This window comes from Rosa rugosa, chromosome 7 (genome assembly GCF_958449725.1).
Source record: "Rosa rugosa chromosome 7, drRosRugo1.1, whole genome shotgun sequence".
Taxonomy (NCBI): Eukaryota; Viridiplantae; Streptophyta; class Magnoliopsida; order Rosales; family Rosaceae; genus Rosa; species Rosa rugosa.
The window spans coordinates 26,051,228-26,071,920 of NC_084826.1; the positions used below are offsets into that span (position 1 = coordinate 26,051,228).

General features: G+C 38.1%; 2 protein-coding genes across 2 annotated transcripts; both read left to right on the forward strand.

The window, feature by feature from the left end:
- Positions 1-1,407: 1,407 nt before the first annotated feature.
- On the forward strand, positions 1,408-9,943 carry LOC133719829 (ammonium transporter 3 member 1-like). Its single transcript, XM_062146010.1, has 3 exons — positions 1,408-2,327; positions 3,688-3,973; positions 9,188-9,943. The coding sequence occupies exons 1-3, from the start codon at positions 1,689-1,691 to the stop codon at positions 9,703-9,705; spliced, it is 1,443 nt and encodes a 480-aa protein (XP_062001994.1). The 5' UTR covers positions 1,408-1,688; the 3' UTR covers positions 9,706-9,943.
- A 3,221-nt stretch (positions 9,944-13,164) lies between these two features.
- Positions 13,165-17,623, forward strand: LOC133723549 (ammonium transporter 3 member 1-like). Its single transcript, XM_062150396.1, has 3 exons — positions 13,165-13,949; positions 15,107-15,392; positions 16,848-17,623. The coding sequence occupies exons 1-3, from the start codon at positions 13,317-13,319 to the stop codon at positions 17,336-17,338; spliced, it is 1,410 nt and encodes a 469-aa protein (XP_062006380.1). The 5' UTR covers positions 13,165-13,316; the 3' UTR covers positions 17,339-17,623.
- Positions 17,624-20,693: the final 3,070 nt, after the last annotated feature.

Sequence of the window (20,693 nt, forward strand, 5' to 3'; positions counted from 1 at the left end):
CAATATACATGATGAGATTAAGAGAAGTGAAATACAAACCTGAAAAGAGAATCAACATCCATTATACGTAAAGCATCATCAGCTGGCTTAAGCTGTGAAAAGAATAACAGAAGGACAATGGCAAACTTTGATCAATATGCTGGTTATAAGGAGAATTGCCAAAGAAAAATCCGTGTGAAATACATTTACATTTGCTACTGATATTCATGTGTATTTACCTCGGTAACCCAATGACTATCATGTCAATTGTCTCTTGATTGTTTACACGGAATTTTGTCTCCAGTTTCCCTTTTCACACGGAATTCATTAGCTAGTTTTTCTTTTCACACGGATATCAGTGTTTACATTTCATACAGATATTTGTGTTTTATTCATTTCACACAGAAATCAGTACCAAAAACTTATTGTCACCGAAATCCGTCCCTCCGAAATCCGTCCCTCCATAAACTAATTAAACTAATTTATAATACATACAAAAATCTGTGTGAATATCCACACAGATAACCGTGTGAAAATATTTTGGTTTTACACAGATATCTGTTAGTATTGTTCATTCATACGAATTTGCATTGATATTGTTATTGTATAAATTATTGTGGGCCCAATTATACTTATTTCACACGGTTATTTATTAGTATTTGTTTTTTTTTTGAAGTGATTAGTATTTGTTTTACGTACAGATATATGTGACTTTTAAATAATATGTGCGAATTGTTACTTTTAATAAAGTGAGTTTAAAAAGGTCCTCTCTATAGACCTCCCTCTATATCCCATCATCATGTAAAAATCTTTGTTTACATTTCTCAAATTAATGCCATGAAATCCTGAATGAAACGTAGTGGGTACTAGCTAGGTAGTACCAAGTCTCACTATGACCACCAAGAAAAGGAAAACTCTATTACAGGAAACTGTTTTAGATGTCATCAGATACTTTGATTCTCTGCTTGGAACTCTCTCTTTTTCTTTCTCTATGCCAGTCGAACTAGTGACCAGATGACTTTTGAGAGCTAATCAAAGCCACCAAGCCACAGGCCCACATGGGGACCAGATGCCATCAGATACTTGATAATGAAAAGCTCTTGAACATTAATAATAACATAATGCATGACACAAGAACGTGGCAGGCAATTAAGCTTTGTTTCCGCTGCGCGTGGAGGTCAGACCTCCGCCGATATCTCTCTCTCTCTCTCAGATAATAATAATAGAAAACTAATAATGAATATTCAGCTACTGTCAGCTTATGAATCCCTCAACCACGTACGATCAGATTATTCTTCCTCTTCTTCTACAACTAAATCTGAGGAAAGATTCACGGCCTGGAATCAGGAATAGGGTATATTAATATTGCCATTTTGCATCTCTACTAACTCACACTCCATTTGTCCTTCTCATATTCCATTTAGTTGATCACACCAGTTAATACGACAAAAGCCGCCCTTCATATCTTAATTATATTCCAATTGCCAGCCTTTTAATCCCTATGATCACACATCCTCCAAATACTAATCAATCCTCTCCAGCTAAGCTGGGTTCCCAAACCCTATTTCAAAAAAAACAAAAAAATCAATCTTCTCCGATCCATTGACCCTCATCTCCAGTCCTCCACCTACCAATTTACTTATATAACACCTCTTTCGCGTTCAGTGGCTGAACCAGGACTTGAAAGTTGAAACTCGAGAATATTTCACATGGCGGCGTCGGCGTACGAGGCGACTGGCGGAGCTGTGCCGGACTGGCTGAACAAAGGTGACAACGCATGGCAGATGATCTCCGCCACGCTGGTGGGTCTCCAGAGCGTGCCAGGGCTGGTCATCCTCTACGGGAGCATAGTGAAGAAGAAGTGGGCCGTCAACTCCGCCTTCATGGCCCTCTATGCCTTCGCCGCCGTCGTGCTTTGCTGGGTGTCGTGGGCCTACAAGATGTCGTTCGGGGACAAGCTGCTGCCGTTTTGGGGGAAGGCCGGGCCTGCCTTAGGGCAGAAGTTTCTGCTCAAGCACGCTGCCCTCCCCGAATCCACACAGCACCACGCCGACGGCAGTATTGAGACACCCATGGCCATGCCGTTATACCCGATGGCGACCATGGTGTGGTTCCAGTGCGTGTTCGCGGCCATAACACTGATACTGTTGGCAGGGTCGGTGCTGGGGAGAATGAACTTCAAGGCGTGGATGATGTTCGTGCCTCTGTGGCTGACGTTCTCGTACACCGTCGGCGCTTTTAGCTTGTGGGGCGGAGGGTTCTTGTTCCACTGGGGTGTTATGGATTACTCCGGCGGGTACGTCATTCATCTTTCTTCAGGGATTGCTGGTTTCACCACTGCTTACTGGGTACGTTAACGTTCATGCTAGGCTTTTTTTTTTTCTTTCTTTCTCATGATATTAAATGATTGAGTAATTTGGCATCGAAACGATTTTCTAAGATTCTGTTTACCTCAATAACAAGATGTATGTGGTTCCATGTCAATTTGATTTTGACATTGGGTGACTTTTATACAGGGCTGTTATGTAGAGACAGACGTATGTTGTTTATATATTTCTTTTTCTGTTTATTATCAATCTCTACCTAGTGTCTTTCATTGTAAAGACTTGAACACATAATGCCAATTAGGTCATACACTCTCTTCCAAAATATTAAAATTACACCCATTTTAATTTTTCGAGATCTTCCTTTCAGAAGAAAAAAAAAATCGAGATCTTTTTATCTCAATAATTAATTTAGAAGATCAGCAAACCAAGTTGCACATTTGTTAGCACAGGTTGCTAATAATTTGAGTAGGCAGTCCCTATATTTATTGAAAGCACATCCGTCTGTGGGAAGCTCTTCAATTTGATTGTAATGATTCTTGATCATTTATGAATTTTATTCATTCCCCTAAAAAATAATAGTTTAGAACTTGACATACACAATTTTTTTTTAAGAAGAAATGTATCCATTCTCACTGAACCAAATCTAAAATAATTACATTTCCCCATCGTCAACCTATGATAGTTCTCTAGTTTTTCTAGCTAGATTCAATCTCTTGGTATAATGCTATTCATTACTCTCAATAATTTAGATTGGTAATTTGACACATACATGCGAAACTGTTTAGCTAAGACAATATTCATGCATATATTAGGTTTAGGAGAATTCTTCTTCCAATTGTTTACTTTCCAATTAACCTGGAATATTCTTCTTCTTGGATTTTAATTCGATAGTGCATATGCCAACCGCTAAAGGAAGCAAGATGTCCCTGTTGGTTTTCCCAACAGCCACATGCCTACAAATAATATTAAATATTTATTTATCAATCTAATAAAATTGGACAAACTTTAAATATTATTATGTTGGACAAAGCGTCGTTGTCTTTAGTTCGTTGAGGTCACTCTCACGGCTACAAGTCTAATTTCTATTAGGACATTACTTTGCTAACCAGGTCTGGTTAGCTTATGCAGCTCAGGGGACATAACAGGGGCTATTATTATTTGATATATTTATATAATATTTTAAACAGACAGATGTCTGTCCTTTAGTGGCTGTGGGTCAGCCCAGGCTAACCGTCAAGTAATTTCCTTCCTATTGTCAGCTGAAAATGACTCATATATTTTAGCATCAATTTCAAGTCTAAATTAAAACAAATAAATAAAGCGAAGTCTGAAAAAATAATGAATATAATTTAATGATATGCTGACGTTGATCGAGTTTCAGGTAGGACCTAGGGTGAAGAAGGACAGGGAGAGATTCCCACCAAACAACGTACTGCTGACGTTGGCCGGAGCAGGGTTGCTGTGGATGGGATGGGCCGGTTTCAACGGCGGAGATCCGTACGCGGCCAACACAGACTCCTCCATGGCTGTCCTCAACACTAACATCTGCGCCGCCACGAGTCTCTTGGTGTGGACATGGCTCGATGTCATCTTCTTCAACAAGCCCTCCGTCATCGGAGCTGTCCAGGGAATGATTACTGGCCTCGTATGTATTACTCCTGCTGCAGGTTGCTCTTTAACTTTTATCCTCGTATATATGAGACTCAAGACTCTTGATCATCCATTTTCCCTACCATTATTAATTTAGGGTTGGTTTTAGCGTAGTCGCGTAGAGACTCGTTAGAGCGTGAATTAAGGAGTTAAGTCGGAGTTTATGAGTTTTTTTTTGCTTTTTTAAGAAAATCGGAGTTTATGAGTTAAAAATATAAAATAAGATAATAATATAAAAGCACCGGTCGCATATCAAACAATAGTTTTTCGTATATATTACTAGACAGTCCTACACATCATTTACAGGAGGATTTCTAGATTTATTTATCACGTTATGTGGAACTACTCATTCCCAAGTTGCAATTTTCATTTATTCAGACCAAAAAAAAGTTGCAATTTTCATCTCCTTGAGAATCTTGGACCCTAGCATTGATTCACTGAAAGCTACGTGAAGTTGACTTATTGCTCAAGGAGACCCTTATAAACAGAGAGTTTCTATTGGGACCTCCAAATTTACTCATTTGACCTCACTCTATTATAAATTATTAAATAACATATATAACCTACTATAAATTATACCCAAAAATTTATATTTATTTTATGTAGATTTTCCAATTCAATAATATTAGATTGTATTCCTTATTATTTTCCTTATCTATTTTTATTTTCCAATTTCACTATATACTCATTAAAGCATTCATATATATTTAATAAGAATTAAAATATGATTAAGATCATGTGACATAAAAATGTATGACATATATGTTGAATGCATATTGGTGAGGGAAAACAAAATAAATCCTCTTATGATTTATGACCTAAATCTAACTCAATCTATTATATTTAGAAAAAAAAAAATAATAATAATAATAAATATTTAAATAATTAATCATGTGGTACAAAAAATACAGAAAAAAAAAACATTAAAAAACAAATGATTTTTTTTTTGGGAATATAAACAAAATGATTTCTTCATTTTTTTTTGCACAGCTAAAATAGACAAAAAAATTTAAAAACATTATAGTTCATGGTCTTATTGATTAGACATTAATTTTTGAAACTCAAGTTTGATTAAGAAATGTATATTTAGTTAAGATTTATAGAGTGATTAAATCATTGAAATTACTAAATTTTTTATTTTAAAGATAATTAATAATTTGTTTGCAAATTATATGAGTGAGATTATTTGAGAAAATTTAGTGAGGTTTAGTGAGTAAATTTAGTATTTGAAAATTTGATAAAAGGTGTAAAAAACATATAGGTCAAGTGAATAAATTTGGAGGTTCCAATAGAAAAACTCATAAACAAATTATGCAAAGTCATTGAATCATTAAGATTAACAAATTCTATAGTTTAATTGTCAGAAAAACGTGTCCCCTTGTTGTACTTTAAAGTTTTATTGTTAGATCCATTACAGATGGGTCAAATATATATTATTTAGCAAACTTCATATACCCCTTTAATAGGATTTCAAAACACAAAAACTCCACAACATTTGGTTTTGAACATTTAAGGACAAAAGTTTACACTTAAGGACAATATGTTCTCCATTTGACACATGTCATGAAACATTTAAATGATTTAATCACTCTATAAATCTTAACTAAATATATATTTCTTAATCAAACTTGAGTTTCAAAAATTACTGTCTAATCAATAAAAAAATGCCATGAACTATTCTGTATTATTTTTTTCTATTTTAGCTGTGCAAAAAAAGAAGAAGAAGAAATCATTTTTTTATCCTAAAAAAAAAATCATTTGTTTTTTAATGTTTATTTTTTTTTTGCTGTATTTTTTGTACCACATTTTTTTGGTCTGAATATTTTTTTTGTACCACATGATTAATTATTTAAATATTTTTAGTTTTTTTTTAAACTGATAGTTTTTTTTTTTTTACTAATATAATGGATTGACTTAGATTTTGGTCATAAATCATAAGAGGATTTATTTTATTTTCCCTCACCAATATGCGTTCAACATATATAACATATATTTTTATGTCACATGATCTTAATCATATTTTTAGTTCTTGTTAAATATATATGAATGCTTTAATGAGTATGTAGTGAAATTGGAAAATGAAAATTGATAAGGAAACTAATAAGAAATACAATATAATATTATTGAATTGGAAAGTCCACATAAAATAAATATATTATTTTTTTTGTATAATTATTGTCCTTAATTGTCATTTTATAGTAGGTTATATATGTCATTTAATAATTCATAATAGAGTGAGGTCAAGTGAGCAGATTTGGAGATCCTAATAGAAACTCTCTATAAGGATTAAATTTTACAAATAAGTACAATCTGATCTCCACTTGCCACATGTCATGAGTTAATTTATTTTTTTACCTTTAACTACTTTTTTTGACTTTTAGTCCCTTTATATTATTATTATTATTATTTTAGAATAATCCGTTTATGTTACTTTTTTTCTTCTTATCTACTCATTTTGACTTTTAATCCCTTTATATTACTTTTTTTTTTCTGAGAATAATCCCTTTATGTTACTTTTTTTTTTTCTAAGAATAATATGTTTATATTACTTCTCAAATATATATATATATATATATCTTTCTTTAACACTTTGCTAAGAGAAAGAATCTCAGACCTCACTCTTCTACTACTCTCATCTCATCTCCTAATCCTACTATTGCACTTGCTGCACTCATACTCATCTAGTTCTACTACTGCACTTGTACTTGTGTCTAGTTCTGCTACTACATTTGTCATCGCCTAATCCTGCTACTGCACTCGTTCAATCCTGCTAATGTACTCGCTGCACTCATACTCGTCCAGTTCTGCTACTGCACTTGTACTCATGTTCTGCTACTACACTCGTCCAATCCTACTACCCGATCCTGATCGACAAAGTTTGTTTCATTTTCCTGCCCCCCACTCTAGTGTCAAAGCTAAAGTCATCTCCAATACCATCTGCAACATCCTTAACCAAAAGAAAATGATAATTCAAAAAAATTAGAAAATAATGCAGTATCACATTGTTACCAATCAAATTATATCAAAATAAGGTAAAGATCCAAAGTGAAGTAGACCAAAAGAAATCTGTAGAAACCGGAGAAACTTAGTGATACTAAATTCATGAATCTGCTCCTCATGCATATCAAAGTAAACTACAGAACCTTAGATTAACAAAAGACCAAAACCTTCAAATAAACTTCACAAATACAAGAAACTGCACACAATAGCACATAACAATAATAAACTGCACACAGTAGCACATAATAATAATAAACTGCACAAATAAACTTTAAATATACTGCACACAGTAGCACATAACAATAATAAACTGCACAAATAAACTTCAAATAAACTGCACACAGTAGCACATAACAATAATAAACTGCACACAGTAGCACACAACAATAATATGTACTTCACACATAGCAAGATAAGAACATTGATATAACAAAACCAGAAGCCAGAACAACAAAAAGCCATAACCCAAAATGGGGTAAGTTCCAAAACTGCAATAGAAGATGTCTAGATAATCAATATACATGGAAACATGGTTAAGCATTCCCATCACATCACCAAATATATGCGGGTTTCCAGCACCTAGTGCATATATCAGTTAAGTAATCACATCAGAAGCCTGAAAGACAATCTCTTTCGCTTTATTATGATAAATTGATCATCACTTCCAGTAACCCAAAGCATTCTATAAGTAACTATTGCAATCAAAACCTGTATTCATAGATAAATAATATAGAAAATCCATAAATTAAACAAAATAAATGCTTCATGCATCAATATAAGAATTAAACAAATAAGGAACACAATTCATCAGAACCAGCATCGACCCAACTGAAACAAAGGCGCAAATTTTCGTATACCTTTTCAGGAAACGGTGCCGTACTGCCCTCTTCTTCTTGCCCAGTAGCCTTGTTAGCACTCAAGCCACTACTATCGTCAGCCATCATAGCTTTGTTCTCTTCTTCTTCTTCCTCCCTTTCACCCTCCGAATCGGAGTCTTCCTTCTCCGAAATCACAATCACGCGGTCCTTCTCCTTCTCCTTCTCCAGCTCCGACAACACCTCCTCCTCCTTTAGCTCTTTCACAGCCAACCTCGTCCTCGGCCTCACCATAGCCTCAGCTACCTGCCTCGCGACCATGGCACGCGTCCTTCTAGACGGAGGCGGCAGCGGTTATATTTACAGCTGCGAAACTTTGATATTTCAAGCTGAATGCTGCTACTACGAAGATTTTACAATGCGTTTAGGTTTGGGCGTTTTGCATTTTAGGATTTCCTGTTTTGGTTGGTGAGGATTATGGCAGTGGCATGAGTGTAAATTGTAATAAAAATTAAGCATTGTAGTCTTTTTCTATCAAAATTCGAAGCCAGGCTTGCTTCATTTGGTTTTGGGCCTAGGCTTGTGTCCTTATTTGTATAAAACAAATTGAAGGTGGGTTTTCTGTGTTTATATATTTGGTCAGGTGCTACTATGTAATTTTCTAAATATTATTCTTATGTAGAAAAGGAAAAGAAAAAAAATATAGGTTTTATTTTTGGGTCCCTTTCCATTAATTTGTCTACGTCTCTTATTTTTGCTCTTAATATATATATATATATATATATATATATATATATATATATATATATATATATACATACATACATATACATGTGTGTGTGTGTGTGTGTATAATATTAGGAACCCTTAGCCCACCCCACCTTTACATTTGCTGGTGAGAATCAAAATCATGATTTTTTACAATGTTGAAATTATAATTTACCAACAGGTCACAACTCACCGGTCTTTAATATATATTAATGTGTGCGCACACACACATAGAGCATATCAATTAGTTTCCAGTAGATTTTTTATTTTTTATTTTTTAAAACTAAAGCGTCTCTAGGACTATTCATTAATAATAAAGGTAAAGCCAGAATGACTATTATATATCATTCCTCTACCATTATGTTTATGTTTACTGTAGAAAAATTTTCTTAACAATTTATGTTTATACGTAATTAACCCTAATAAACTTATTAGTCTATGTGAGATGAGCATGTACTTTGACAATGAAACACATCAAGATTTTTCAATATTAGTGTAATGTGAAAAACACTACAAACTTAAACATTGAAGTAATGCAAGAAGCTAGTGGCCTGTAGCACAATCCATTTTATAATATCTATTTTTTTTTCCTTATGTAATTGCACAGACTGATGATAAGTGTATTTTGTAATTTTGTGAATGAATTAGGTCTTGTACAAGGATGGGCAGCAGTAGTGATGGGAGTATTGTCTGGCAGCGTGCCATGGTTCACCATGATGATCGTAGACAAAAGGTGGAGACTCTTAACCGTCGTTGACGACACCCTTGGCGTTGTCCACACCCACGCAGTGGCCGGATACCTAGGCGGCATATTGACCGGCATCTTTGCCGAGCCCCAACTATGCGCACTCTTCTTACCTGTCACGAACTCTCGCGGGGTAGTCTACGGGGGCATGCAAGTGTTCAAACAAATCGTAGGCGGCCTGTTCATCATCGGATGGAACATCGTGGTGACCTCGATCATTTGTGTGGCAATTAGGTTTGTGATTCCTCTACGGATGCCAGAGGAGCAGTTGTTGATTGGAGATGATGCAGTGCATGGGGAAGAGGCCTATGCCTTGTGGGGTGATGGGGAGTTGTATGATGAAACTAAGCATGATAAACATTACTCGGATGATGGCTCACAGGGTAAGTTTGCATCCAGTGGTGCCACTCAGGTTGTCTAAGCTATCCTTCTACCAAAATGTCATTGTGAAATTTATCGGTTACAGTCGTACATGTACTGTCACTGAAACAGTTACTTGTCCTCATCTGTATGTATATATTGCTAGCTATTTGGCTGCTTTGTATTCGCTATCGATTATGTGAGTGATTATTGAGGATAGAAGATAAATCACATGGAAATGCACAATGTAAATTTCATGAAAGATTGGTTGCATATAATCCATAGTAGCCAAACTCCTACCTAGAGCCCTAAATCGAAAATTCGCGCTCTAATTTACCATACAGCCAATGCTCAGATGAGACTGGAGATATATCTTGGCTCTTCCTCAAATCTATAGGTGATTTAGATTATGATGCAGAACATAACTCTACTTATTAGTTTCATATTGGGTTGCTCTCAAAGATTGTTATGTCCGATACCCAATCTAACAGCTAGCTCATATGAACTGATGCTGCAACCTTGATCATAGGGACTAGGCCACTAGGGGATCATAGAAAAATTGAATTTCGAGTAGAGTAGAATATTAGGGTTGATTCAACCAAATTATATATCAAGATAAGCAACTGCAATCTATCAGCAAATCAACATAATCCATTGTTTAAAACTACAAAACTAGCATGACAGTCCTTTGCCAAAGGGCATATTTCTTTGCAATTACTCAAACAGTCCATGTAGATAAGTAAAGCCCACGCGAACATGTTTTTTTATTTTTCTACCATGCATGGAAAATGTCCCTCACTATACAGTAGCGGAAAATTGAAGACATATTATTTTCTTTTTCTGCTAAAGAGATCGAGATTAGTTTTTTGAATGAGAGAGAATAAATTCATCCCCCAAAATTTATGGAAAAAGAAAAAAGAAAAATGACTAACTAAAGAGAGAAAGGAGGACATAAACTTAACTCCTCAAAAAGAAAGTCGAAAAAAAAATAGCTAACCAAACAACCAAGCAAAAGTTATCTACCGAAAGCGAAAGTTACGGAATCCCATAAAATTTCCATTGCAAAGAATAGCAACAAATCGTAGGGCGAGTCTCACCAAACCATAGTAGTTGAAGTGAGACCAAAGTTTACAAGAGCATTTGCAACTTGGTTCCCTTCACAAAATATGTGAGAGCATCAGAATTGCATTTGATAGATGCGTTACAAACAAGTACCGCATTCAACTCGAAGTTGCCAAGGCACCAAATTAGATGATTTAAGGAAATGATGAACTAGAATTGAATCAACCTCCAACCACATATGTTTCCAATTTCGAACCCAAGTTCAATTACCTTAATAACCACCATTATCTTAGCTGCTATTGAACTTGGAATGTCAAGATTAGAACTAAAAGCACCAAAAAATGCACCTTCAAAATCCTGAAACACACCACCACAACTGGCTTGACCTGAGGCACTCCTCTAAGAGCCATTTGTATTAATTTTCACCTAACACATTATAGGAGGGATCCAATTAACCTCAATATTGATCGAATGAGCTCTACATGGCCTGCATGTAACCCCAAACCTTTTCAAAACAATTAGCTTTTGCGTATTATTAAACATAGAACATGAACCAAGCTTACTGGAATATAAGATCTGCCCATTAATCAATTGATATGCCTTGGTCAGTTGAACATTAATTCCATTATATTTTTCCTTGTTTCTCAAGTGCCAAAAACACCGCAACAAAGAGATCGAGATTAGTCAAGTTTGACCAATGTTAAATTCTCACTTAGAGATGAAGTTTGATTGGTAAATTTAACCATTTAAGGTATGTTTTTTGTCTTTTGAATTTTCAATTCCATTCTATCGAATTGACAGTGGATTGTGCTGCATATGCTTTATTTTATGTTATTAGAATTTGCCTCACTGTGTTCTTAGTGTTGTCATCAAGTGTTGGCTAAAGTTTATGATTTGGTGTTTGCGTTTTCTGATCCATTTAAAGATGTGGCAGTGACAATTTTTTAAATATAAATTTTAATATTAGTTTGGTGTGGGCATGAACCTAAATAGAATGCATGGTCTTTAAGTCCCCTTTATTTACCCACGAGTATTCAGCTAGGGCAATTTACAATTTACCTTGTTGGTAAATTACTCTGAGGTAAAATCACATGAGCAGACCCGTCTCGGATTTCACCATGAAATCTGAGGTTGCCTTGCGGGCACCTCAAGAATAACTCTAGGGTTTAGGGTAAAGCCACCCGTAAAGATTGACTATCCAAAATCTGTAGAAAACACATTTACACTTCTAAGCAAACCACCATTGCTCTTCTGGAGCCACCTTGCTCCCCAAATTACAATAACTCCACAACCAAGTAAAAACAAGTCCTACACTTCCGCAATAGTCAATTGAAATCCGAAATTTATCATATTCTCAATTACACAAATATAACTCCCAAGCTTTAAAATATTTGTCCCACAGGTTATTAGAGCAATCTAAAAGAGGAAAGTGAAATCAAGATACAAGTAGGTTAAATAATTAAGTAATTAACCTACAATATAAATTACAACAGCAGCTGATGTTATGCCTCGAATCCTACTATGTCGAACCAGCTAATCTGCAGGCTAGGCATTTGAAACCGAAAGGCCTAGGGGAAAGTAATTGAAAAACGTTAGCGTGAGTGGATGAAAATAATTACTTGTAATAAATGAAAGGATTAATTCTTGTTTACCTGAACTTTTGGTCATTCTTAGTGTTAGTCCCTAAACTTTCAATTTCATCAACAACGCCCCTGAACACACAATTTTTATCAGCCGCGTCCAATTCTTCAAACTCCATCCAAAATTTCCGTCAATTGATGTCGTGGTAGGAGACAGAAGGGCTAAATTTCGATAATACCCTTGTGGACGTTTTCCCACTTGGGATAGCTAACAACTAAACCAACATAATCAACAAGTGATTACCACATACAATAACAAAGAAATTACTGAATGGGCTAACTCTAACAATTAATGACCACCAAGAAAAAAAAAACTCAATTACAGGAAACTGTTTTAGATGTCATCGATCAGATAGTTGATAATGAAAAGCTCTTGAACATTATACAGTGGTCTAACATGATGCTTGATCTAAACGTAATGTATGACACAAGAACGCGGCAGGCAAGTTTGGTTCCTTCTGCGCGTGTAGGTCAGACCTCCGCCGACATCTCTCTTTCAGCCAATAGTAATAGAAAATTAATAATGAATATTCAGCTGTCAGCTTATGAATCCCTCAACCACGATCACATTCTTCTTCCTCTTCTTCTACAAAAGTACAACTAAACCTGAGGAAAGATTCACGGCCTGGAATCAGGAGTACGGAATATTAATTAATATAATATAGCCATTTTGCATCTCCGCTAACTCAAACTCCATTTGTCCTCGTCATATTCCATTTAGTCAATCACACCCGTTAATACGAAGACAAAAGCCGCTCTCCATGTCTTAATTTTATTCCAATTGCCACGTTTTAATCCCTATGATCACACATCCTCCAAATACTAATCAATCCTCCATGGACCCTCATTTCCCGTCCTCCACCTCCCATTTTCACATATATAACGAACACCTCTTATCTTCCCTTTACTTCTACCGTTAGTTTTTGCGTTCAGTAGCAGAATCAGGATTTGAAACTCGAGAATATATCAGATGGCGGCGTACGACGCAACTGGCGGAGCGAACCCGGTCTGGCTGAACAAAGGTGACAACGCATGGCAGATGACCTCCGCCACGCTGGTGGGTCTCCAGAGCGTGCCGGGGCTCGTCATCCTCTACGGGAGCATAGTGAAGAAGAAGTGGGCGGTAAACTCCGCTTTCATGGCCCTCTACGCCTTCGCCGCCGTCGTGATCTGCTGGGTGACGTGGGCCTACAAGATGTCGTTCGGGGAGAAGCTGCTGCCGTTTTGGGGCAAGGCCGGGCCTGCCTTAGGGCAGAAGTTTCTGCTCAAGCAGGCTGCCATCCCCGCCTCCGCACACTACCACGCCAACGGCGATCTCGAGACTGCCATGGCCACGCCGTGGTACCCTATGGCTAGCATGGTGTACTTTCACTGCATGTTTGCGGCCATAACACCGATACTGTTGGCAGGGTCGGTGCTGGGGAGAATGAACTTCAAGGCGTGGATGATGTTCGTGCCTCTGTGGCTGACCTTCTCGTACACTGTCGGTGCGTTTAGCATGTGGGGCGGAGGGTTTTTATTTCATTGGGGAGTTATGGACTACGCCGGCGGGTACGTCATTCATCTTTCTTCAGGGACCGCTGGTTTCATCACTGCTTACTGGGTACGTTAACATTCATGCTACTTTTTTTTTTTCCCTCCTCTCTGAAGATATTAAATGGAGTAATTTGCATTGTCAAAAAAAAAAAAAAAAGGAGTAATTTGGCATCGAAACGATTTTATAAGATTCTGTTTACAACAAGACCTATGGTCCATTGCATTAATTTGATTTTGACATTGGGTGACTTTTATAATTTCTTGTTATGTAAAGACAAAACATGTCTTTTACCTCTAGCGTCTTTCATTCTAAAAACTAAAACACATAATGCCATGACCTCTCTTTCAAAATATTTGAATTTTAGCTATATTATCTTTTCGATCGAGATCGTGTTTTATGAGATTCTGTTTACAACAATACCAATGGGTCCATTGCATTTAATTTCTTGTAATGTGAAGACAGACATGACATGTCTTTTACCTCTAGTGTCTTTTATTGTAAAGACTAAAACACATAATGCCAGTTAGGTCATATAATCTTTCAAAATATTTGAATTTTAGCCATATTATCTTTTTCAAATCGTTTTATCTCAATAATATAGAATTTGACATGTACATTTTTCTAAGAAGAAATGTGTCCATTCTTGCACTGAACCAAATCCAAATAATTACATTTCCCCATCGTCAACCTAGGAAAATTAATCTCTTGTTTTTCTAAATTCAATCTCTTGGTATAAAGCTTTTCATTAATCTCAATAATAAAGATTGGTAATTTAACACATACAAGCCAAACTGTTTAGCTAAGAGAGAATATTCATGCATATATTAGGTTTAGGAGAATTCTTCTTCCAATTGTTTAATTTCCAGTAAATCTGGAGTATTCTTCTCTTGGATTTTAATTAGTTGGTACATATGCTAAGTTGCTAACTGCTAAGGAAGCAAGATATATGCCCAGTTGATTTAAACAACAGCGACATGCTTACAAATAAATCTTAATATTTATTTATCAATCTAATAAAATTGGACAAACTTTAACTATGATATTATGTCGGACAAAGCCTCGTTGTCTGTAGTTCGTTGAGGTCAGTCTCATGGCTACAAGTCTATTTTTTTTTTTATCAGCTGAAAATGATACTAAAATCAATTTGAACTCAAAATTAAACAAATAAATAAAACGAAATCTGAATATAATTTAATGATATGCTGACGTTGGTCGAGTTTCAGGTAGGACCTAGGGTGCAGATGGACAGGGAGAGATTCCCACCAAACAACGTGCTGCTGACTTTGGCGGGAGCAGGGTTGCTGTGGATGGGATGGGCCGGTTTCAACGGCGGAGATCCGTATGCGGCCAACATAACCGCCTCCATGGCTGTCCTCAACACTAACATCTGCGCCGCCACGAGTCTCTTGGTGTGGACGGCGCTCGATGTCATCCTCTTCAACAAGCCCTCCGTCATCGGAGCAGTCCAGGGAATGATTACCGGCCTCGTCGTCATTACTCCCGCTGCAGGTACTTAATTAGCTCTTTTACTTTTATCCTCCATTATGAATTTAGGGTTGGCTTTAGCGTAGAGACTCGTTATAATGTGAATTCAGGAGTTAACTCGAAGTTTATGAGCAACATAAACAATCGGTTCGTATCAAATAACAGTTCATCGAATATACTAAATATTTCTACTGCTCCAAATCGCCATTGCCTACTGACACGAAACCAGACAGGAACGACCCACTAGAAGGCCAAGGATGATTGTCTATGCCACAGCCAGAGATTTTTGCCACCGTTGCTGACCCAACTCCAGAACAGGAACAACCCACTAGACGGCCAAAAGAAAGATTGTCTCTGTCACAACCTGTAGTGCGTCCTAACAGGTAGGAACTTATTACCGACAAAACCAAACAAAAAACCAAACTCTAAAACTCTAGGAACACCGGCCCACCAACAAGGGCCCAACAACAAAACCCTGCCCAACTGCATCTCTGTCTCCCCTACTCCGATCACCGGCCATTTCTCCTGCCCTCCAACGTCCCTTTTGGGCCAACAAGCACCACCCACCATCATGTCGCCATCCCGGATCGAACACCAGGACAGATCAAACAGAGCCAATCCGGATCTGATAGATTCGAGCAGATCGGAACCGTGCTGTCATTACCACAGCACCACCCACCATTATGTTGCCATCCCTGCCACACCCTGGAAACGCGCCGCCCCTGCACCACAACTCTGCCCCCAGATCCGATCGAATAGACCCTATCCAAATCGGATTGATTTGATCCAAACACAGTACCACCTAGCAGTCTCCAACCTCGCGTCGTCAAGCCAAACTGCCGACCAAGCCAGCAAAGGACAAACCACACTCCGGCCGCCACCTCGATCTCCCCCTTCCTCGCCTCACAAAATGTCACCGCAATCTCCCCGATTCAAACAAGATGCCGATCGAGGAACCCGACACTCACTCCAGACCCACACGGGCCGACATACACCCGTCCGACGACGGCAAAACGCGTCCCTTTGCTGTATTAGATGGGTCAAATATTATATTATGTACAAAAGAAGAAAAGGAAAAATATTTTTGGGTCTCTTTCCATTAATCAATTTGTCTACACTTCTCTTATTTTTGCTCTTAATATATAATTGATAGGATCTGGGTGTCCATTAGAAAAAATTTCTGATCAATCTATGTTTGTACGTTATTAGAGTTAACATACATGTTCGTCCATGTGATATGAGGATGTACTTTGACTATGAAACTCATAAAGATTTTTCAATATTAAAGTGTAATGTATATCGACTAATATTCTATTTTAATTAAAAGAAAGTGTAAAGTGAAAAACACTATAAAATTAAACGATAAAGCTAGTAATGCAAGAAGCTAGTGGCCTGTAGCACAATCCATTTTATAATATCTAACTATGTAATTGCATAGACTGATGGTACGTGTATTGTGTAATTTCGTGAATGAATTAGGTCTTGTACAAGGATGGGCAGCAATAGTGATGGGAGTATTGGCTGGCAGCGTGCCATGGTTCACCATGATGATCGTAGACAAAAGGTGGAGACTCTTAACCGCAGTTGACGACACCCTCGGCGTCGTCCATACCCACGCAGTGGCCGGATTCCTAGGTGGCATATTGACCGGCATCTTTGCCGAGCCCCAACTATGTAAGCTCTTCTTGCCAGTCACGAACTCTCGCGGGGTAGCCTACGGGGGCATCCAAGTGTTCAAACAAATCGTAGCCGCCCTGTTCATCATCGGATGGAACATCGTGGTGACCTCAATCATTTGTGTGGCAATTCGGTTTGTGGTTCCTCTACGCATGCCGGAGGAGCAGTTGTTGATTGGAGATAACGCAGTGCATGGGGAAGAGGCCTACGCTTTGTGGGGTGATGGGGAGCTGTACGATCATCCTTCTATTATTATAAATAATAACGGACGTGTGGCTGAGCCTCCCAATTAGGCTGGGTTCCAAACTCATTTTCAAAAAAACAAAAACATTATTTGGAAAATGGTAAGTTTGCATCCAGTGGCGCCACTCAGGCTGTCTAAGCTACCCTCCTACCAAAATATCATTGTGAATTTTATCGGTTACAGTTGTACGTGTATTGTCACTGAAACAATTACATGTCCTCATTTGCATGTATATTGTGAATTATATCGGTTACAGTTGTACGGGTATTGTCACTGAAACAATTACATGTCCTCATTTGTATGTATATTGCTATTTGGGTTTGCATTTGGCTTATCGATGATGCAAATGATTATTTCCTATCACATGGAAATGCTCAATGGCATATTTCATGAATGATTGGTTGACATATAAACCATACTGCATGCCCAAACTCCAAAAGCCTTAAATCCTAAATTCGTGTCTAATTTACAGGACACCTAATTTACCATACAGCCAATGCTCATATGAAACTGGATATATCTTGGCTCTTCCTCAAATGTATAGATGTTTTAGATTATATATGATGCAGAACATAACTCTACTTCTAATTTCATATTGGCTTGTTCTAAAAGATTGTTATGTTAAATCTGTTCTGAAACTCTAGAGAGAGAAACTCGTTCTGAAACCCAAATCTTCTCTTCAGTTGTCATTCGTTCCTTGTCTGGCAGCCCTTCGAGTCAGCTCGGGCCTCTGGCCTTGTCGGCTCACAGTGGATGCAGCCGGACAGGACATCTTCACCTTAGTTGCAATGGGTCCTTGATGGACAACGATGGGATTTCCCGAAATAAATCAAGTCAAAGTGGAGAAGGTCGAGAGGTTGTCGGCACCAGTTTTCTTTCATCTGAGGTCATAGGGTTTTGCGGGAAGTCACGGTGGAGAGTCAAAGGATGGTGGATGGGGCTACGCGTCCTTGGTTGGATTCGCGGATTCCTTTTCTAGCCGCCGGATTGAATAAGATGGGGGTCTTTCTCTGATTTGTGTGCTGCATGATCGGAGTGAGGGGTCTTGGCGGACGGGATTTAGAGGTGACAGATCAGAGATTCTTCTTACCTTGTTGGATCTGAGAACCACCTGTTGGATGGCGTTCAGGTGACAGTGGACAGTGGCAGGTGTCACGAACACGTTCTCGAGTAGGGCCGAAATTTTTTTTGCTTCCCTCAAGTCCGTGATGGTGCCTTGCTGCCCCCTCATATGACAACAAGACCATCCTAGCACACCTCAAAGTAAAATGTGCTTATCACTCAAGTGTTTCGCTGCCACCCAACACTCAAAATGGACACCAGTGTTTGGATGAATGTTTCAATCAACAAGGCACACGAAATATGGGGAAACCCCAACCCTTTATTAACTCACACTTAACAAAAGGAACTCGTTTTGGATCTCCACAATACACTCCCTATTGGATGTGTTTAGAGTCTCAACACACTTGGCTATTTATAGAGGGCAGCTAACCCTCGAAAGTTGACAACCCCAACTTCCCTAGGTACGTGTGTCGAGCACCCCATGCTTTTCTCTTACGGTTGACAACCCCCAACCGCCTAGGGATAAGATCGCTTAACTAGTCGATCTTGTGGTTGACAACCCCAACCACCTAGGTTTATCCAAAGGGGAGTTACTCAAGGCAACCTCCTCCAACTCCCTTGGGATAAGAGCTAATAAACTATGCTAACCGCCGCTTGCATCGCCCTTGCATCAGCTTGCTTGGTTGCTCACTTGCAGCTTGCTTGCGTGCTTGTCAGCATGCCATCCTCCCCCCTCGCTGTGTGCTGACCTTGGCAGTCCCTCACATAGGCCATGCATTTCCTACTCTCAATGCATGGGCTTGCCATTAGTGCTTAGTGATGTTAACCCTTGAGTCTCCCTCCTTGCCTGCTGACTGGCTAATGTTGGCTTTGCCCACTGCCTGCATGCTTGGCTAGCGAGGCTTGCACACTCGAACACTGGACTTCCTTGCCTTGTCTTCCTTGGACAACCCTTGTTGCCCTTCGACACTCGAGGTAGGCGCAAGACATGCCTTAACCTCGGTGCTTTCACCCCTTGCACCTTCAAGGGTGTGACAGCAGGTGTGATAAAGGTGGTGTGGTAGCGGCAGTGATTCAAGCGGGAGAGTGTTAGGATCCGTTTGTCTTATGGGCTAGACTCTTACATGTTTTATGGGTCATTATTGTATTGTGGGCTTGTTACACTTTATGACTATCTTATATAGCTACTGAGATGTACGTACTCCAAGACTATCATTGAAGAATATTGAAGTTTTCATTTACTTATTTTCTTTAGTTTCCTTTAGCTTCCTTCTTTTACGATGTCATTTTCCGGTTACGATCTCGGGGATTGTAACAGAGATTGGTGTTAGGCTCCTTGCAACTTTCTTCCTGGGCTTGGTGATTGGACTTGGGCCTTTACCCTAGGCTCTTTTTGTTTTAAGCTTAATTGCTTTTATTTTTGTATTTTAATTTTAGGTGTCTGCGGGCCATTAATTAGTTGCTATCTTTTTTGGATAGAACACTAGAATGAGGTGAGGTTTATCCTGGTCTGCGCACCTTGAGTGTTGTGTTTGGCCTAGGATGGGAGCGAGTTTCTTGCATCGTCAAATGGTCGCAGCCTCCTGGTAGCAGGATGAAACTAAGTGTCACAGACGTTAGTTTTCAGTGGTAGCATAGTGGAAAAGCTGATTTTATAAGTGTATTATGGCTCCGCGTGAGCATCATCTTTCTGATATGTCGCAAAAATTGTGAAGCAAATGGAGTAGCCAATCGTGCACTCTTTGCTCAGTGGTGCGTATTAGAATACACATGATTAGTGGAGACTCCTGATATTATTTCAAGATATTCTCTCCTAACTTATTATCAAATGGTGTTTTGGCACTATGTCCCTCCTTGAATTCTATGGTTTTGTGAATGGTTAAGGCTTAAGGGCAGCCGTTTTAGCCCTACCTGAAAAAAAAATAAAATAAAAAATAGAAAAAAAAGATTGTTATGTTCGATAATCGATAATATTTATTTCCAATCTAACAGCCCATATGAAATGATGCTGCAACCTCAATCATAGGGACTAGGGGATCATGAAGAATTGAATCCCAGTAGAATATTACAGTTGATTCAACCAAATTATCAAGATAAGCAACTGCAGTCTATCAACAAATGAACATAATCCACAGTTATAATAGCAAATTACCAAAAACTACAAAACTAGCATAATAGTCCTTTGCGCAAAACTGAAAGGGCATATTTCCTTACGGTTATCCGAACATGTACTTTATTTTTCTACTAATTAAGGAAAATGTCCCTCACTATACGGTAGAGGAAAATGGTCAACATATTCTTTCTTTTTCCACTAAAGAGATCTAGATTAGTCAAGGTTGATG

Bases quoted from the DNA above. Each gene is read 5' to 3' on its own strand.
- LOC133719829 (XM_062146010.1), top strand. From the start codon at position 1,689: ATGGCGGCGTCGGCGTACGAGGCGACTGGCGGAGCTGTGCCGGACTGG. The intron at 2,328-3,687 runs GTACGTTAACGT...ATCGAGTTTCAG, and splicing joins GTTTCACCACTGCTTACTGG to GTAGGACCTAGGGTGAAGAA. The intron at 3,974-9,187 runs GTTGCTCTTTAA...TGAATGAATTAG, and splicing joins ATGTATTACTCCTGCTGCAG to GTCTTGTACAAGGATGGGCA.
- LOC133723549 (XM_062150396.1), top strand. From the start codon at position 13,317: ATGGCGGCGTACGACGCAACTGGCGGAGCGAACCCGGTCTGGCTGAAC. The intron at 13,950-15,106 runs GTACGTTAACAT...GTCGAGTTTCAG, and splicing joins GTTTCATCACTGCTTACTGG to GTAGGACCTAGGGTGCAGAT. The intron at 15,393-16,847 runs GTACTTAATTAG...TGAATGAATTAG, and splicing joins CGTCATTACTCCCGCTGCAG to GTCTTGTACAAGGATGGGCA.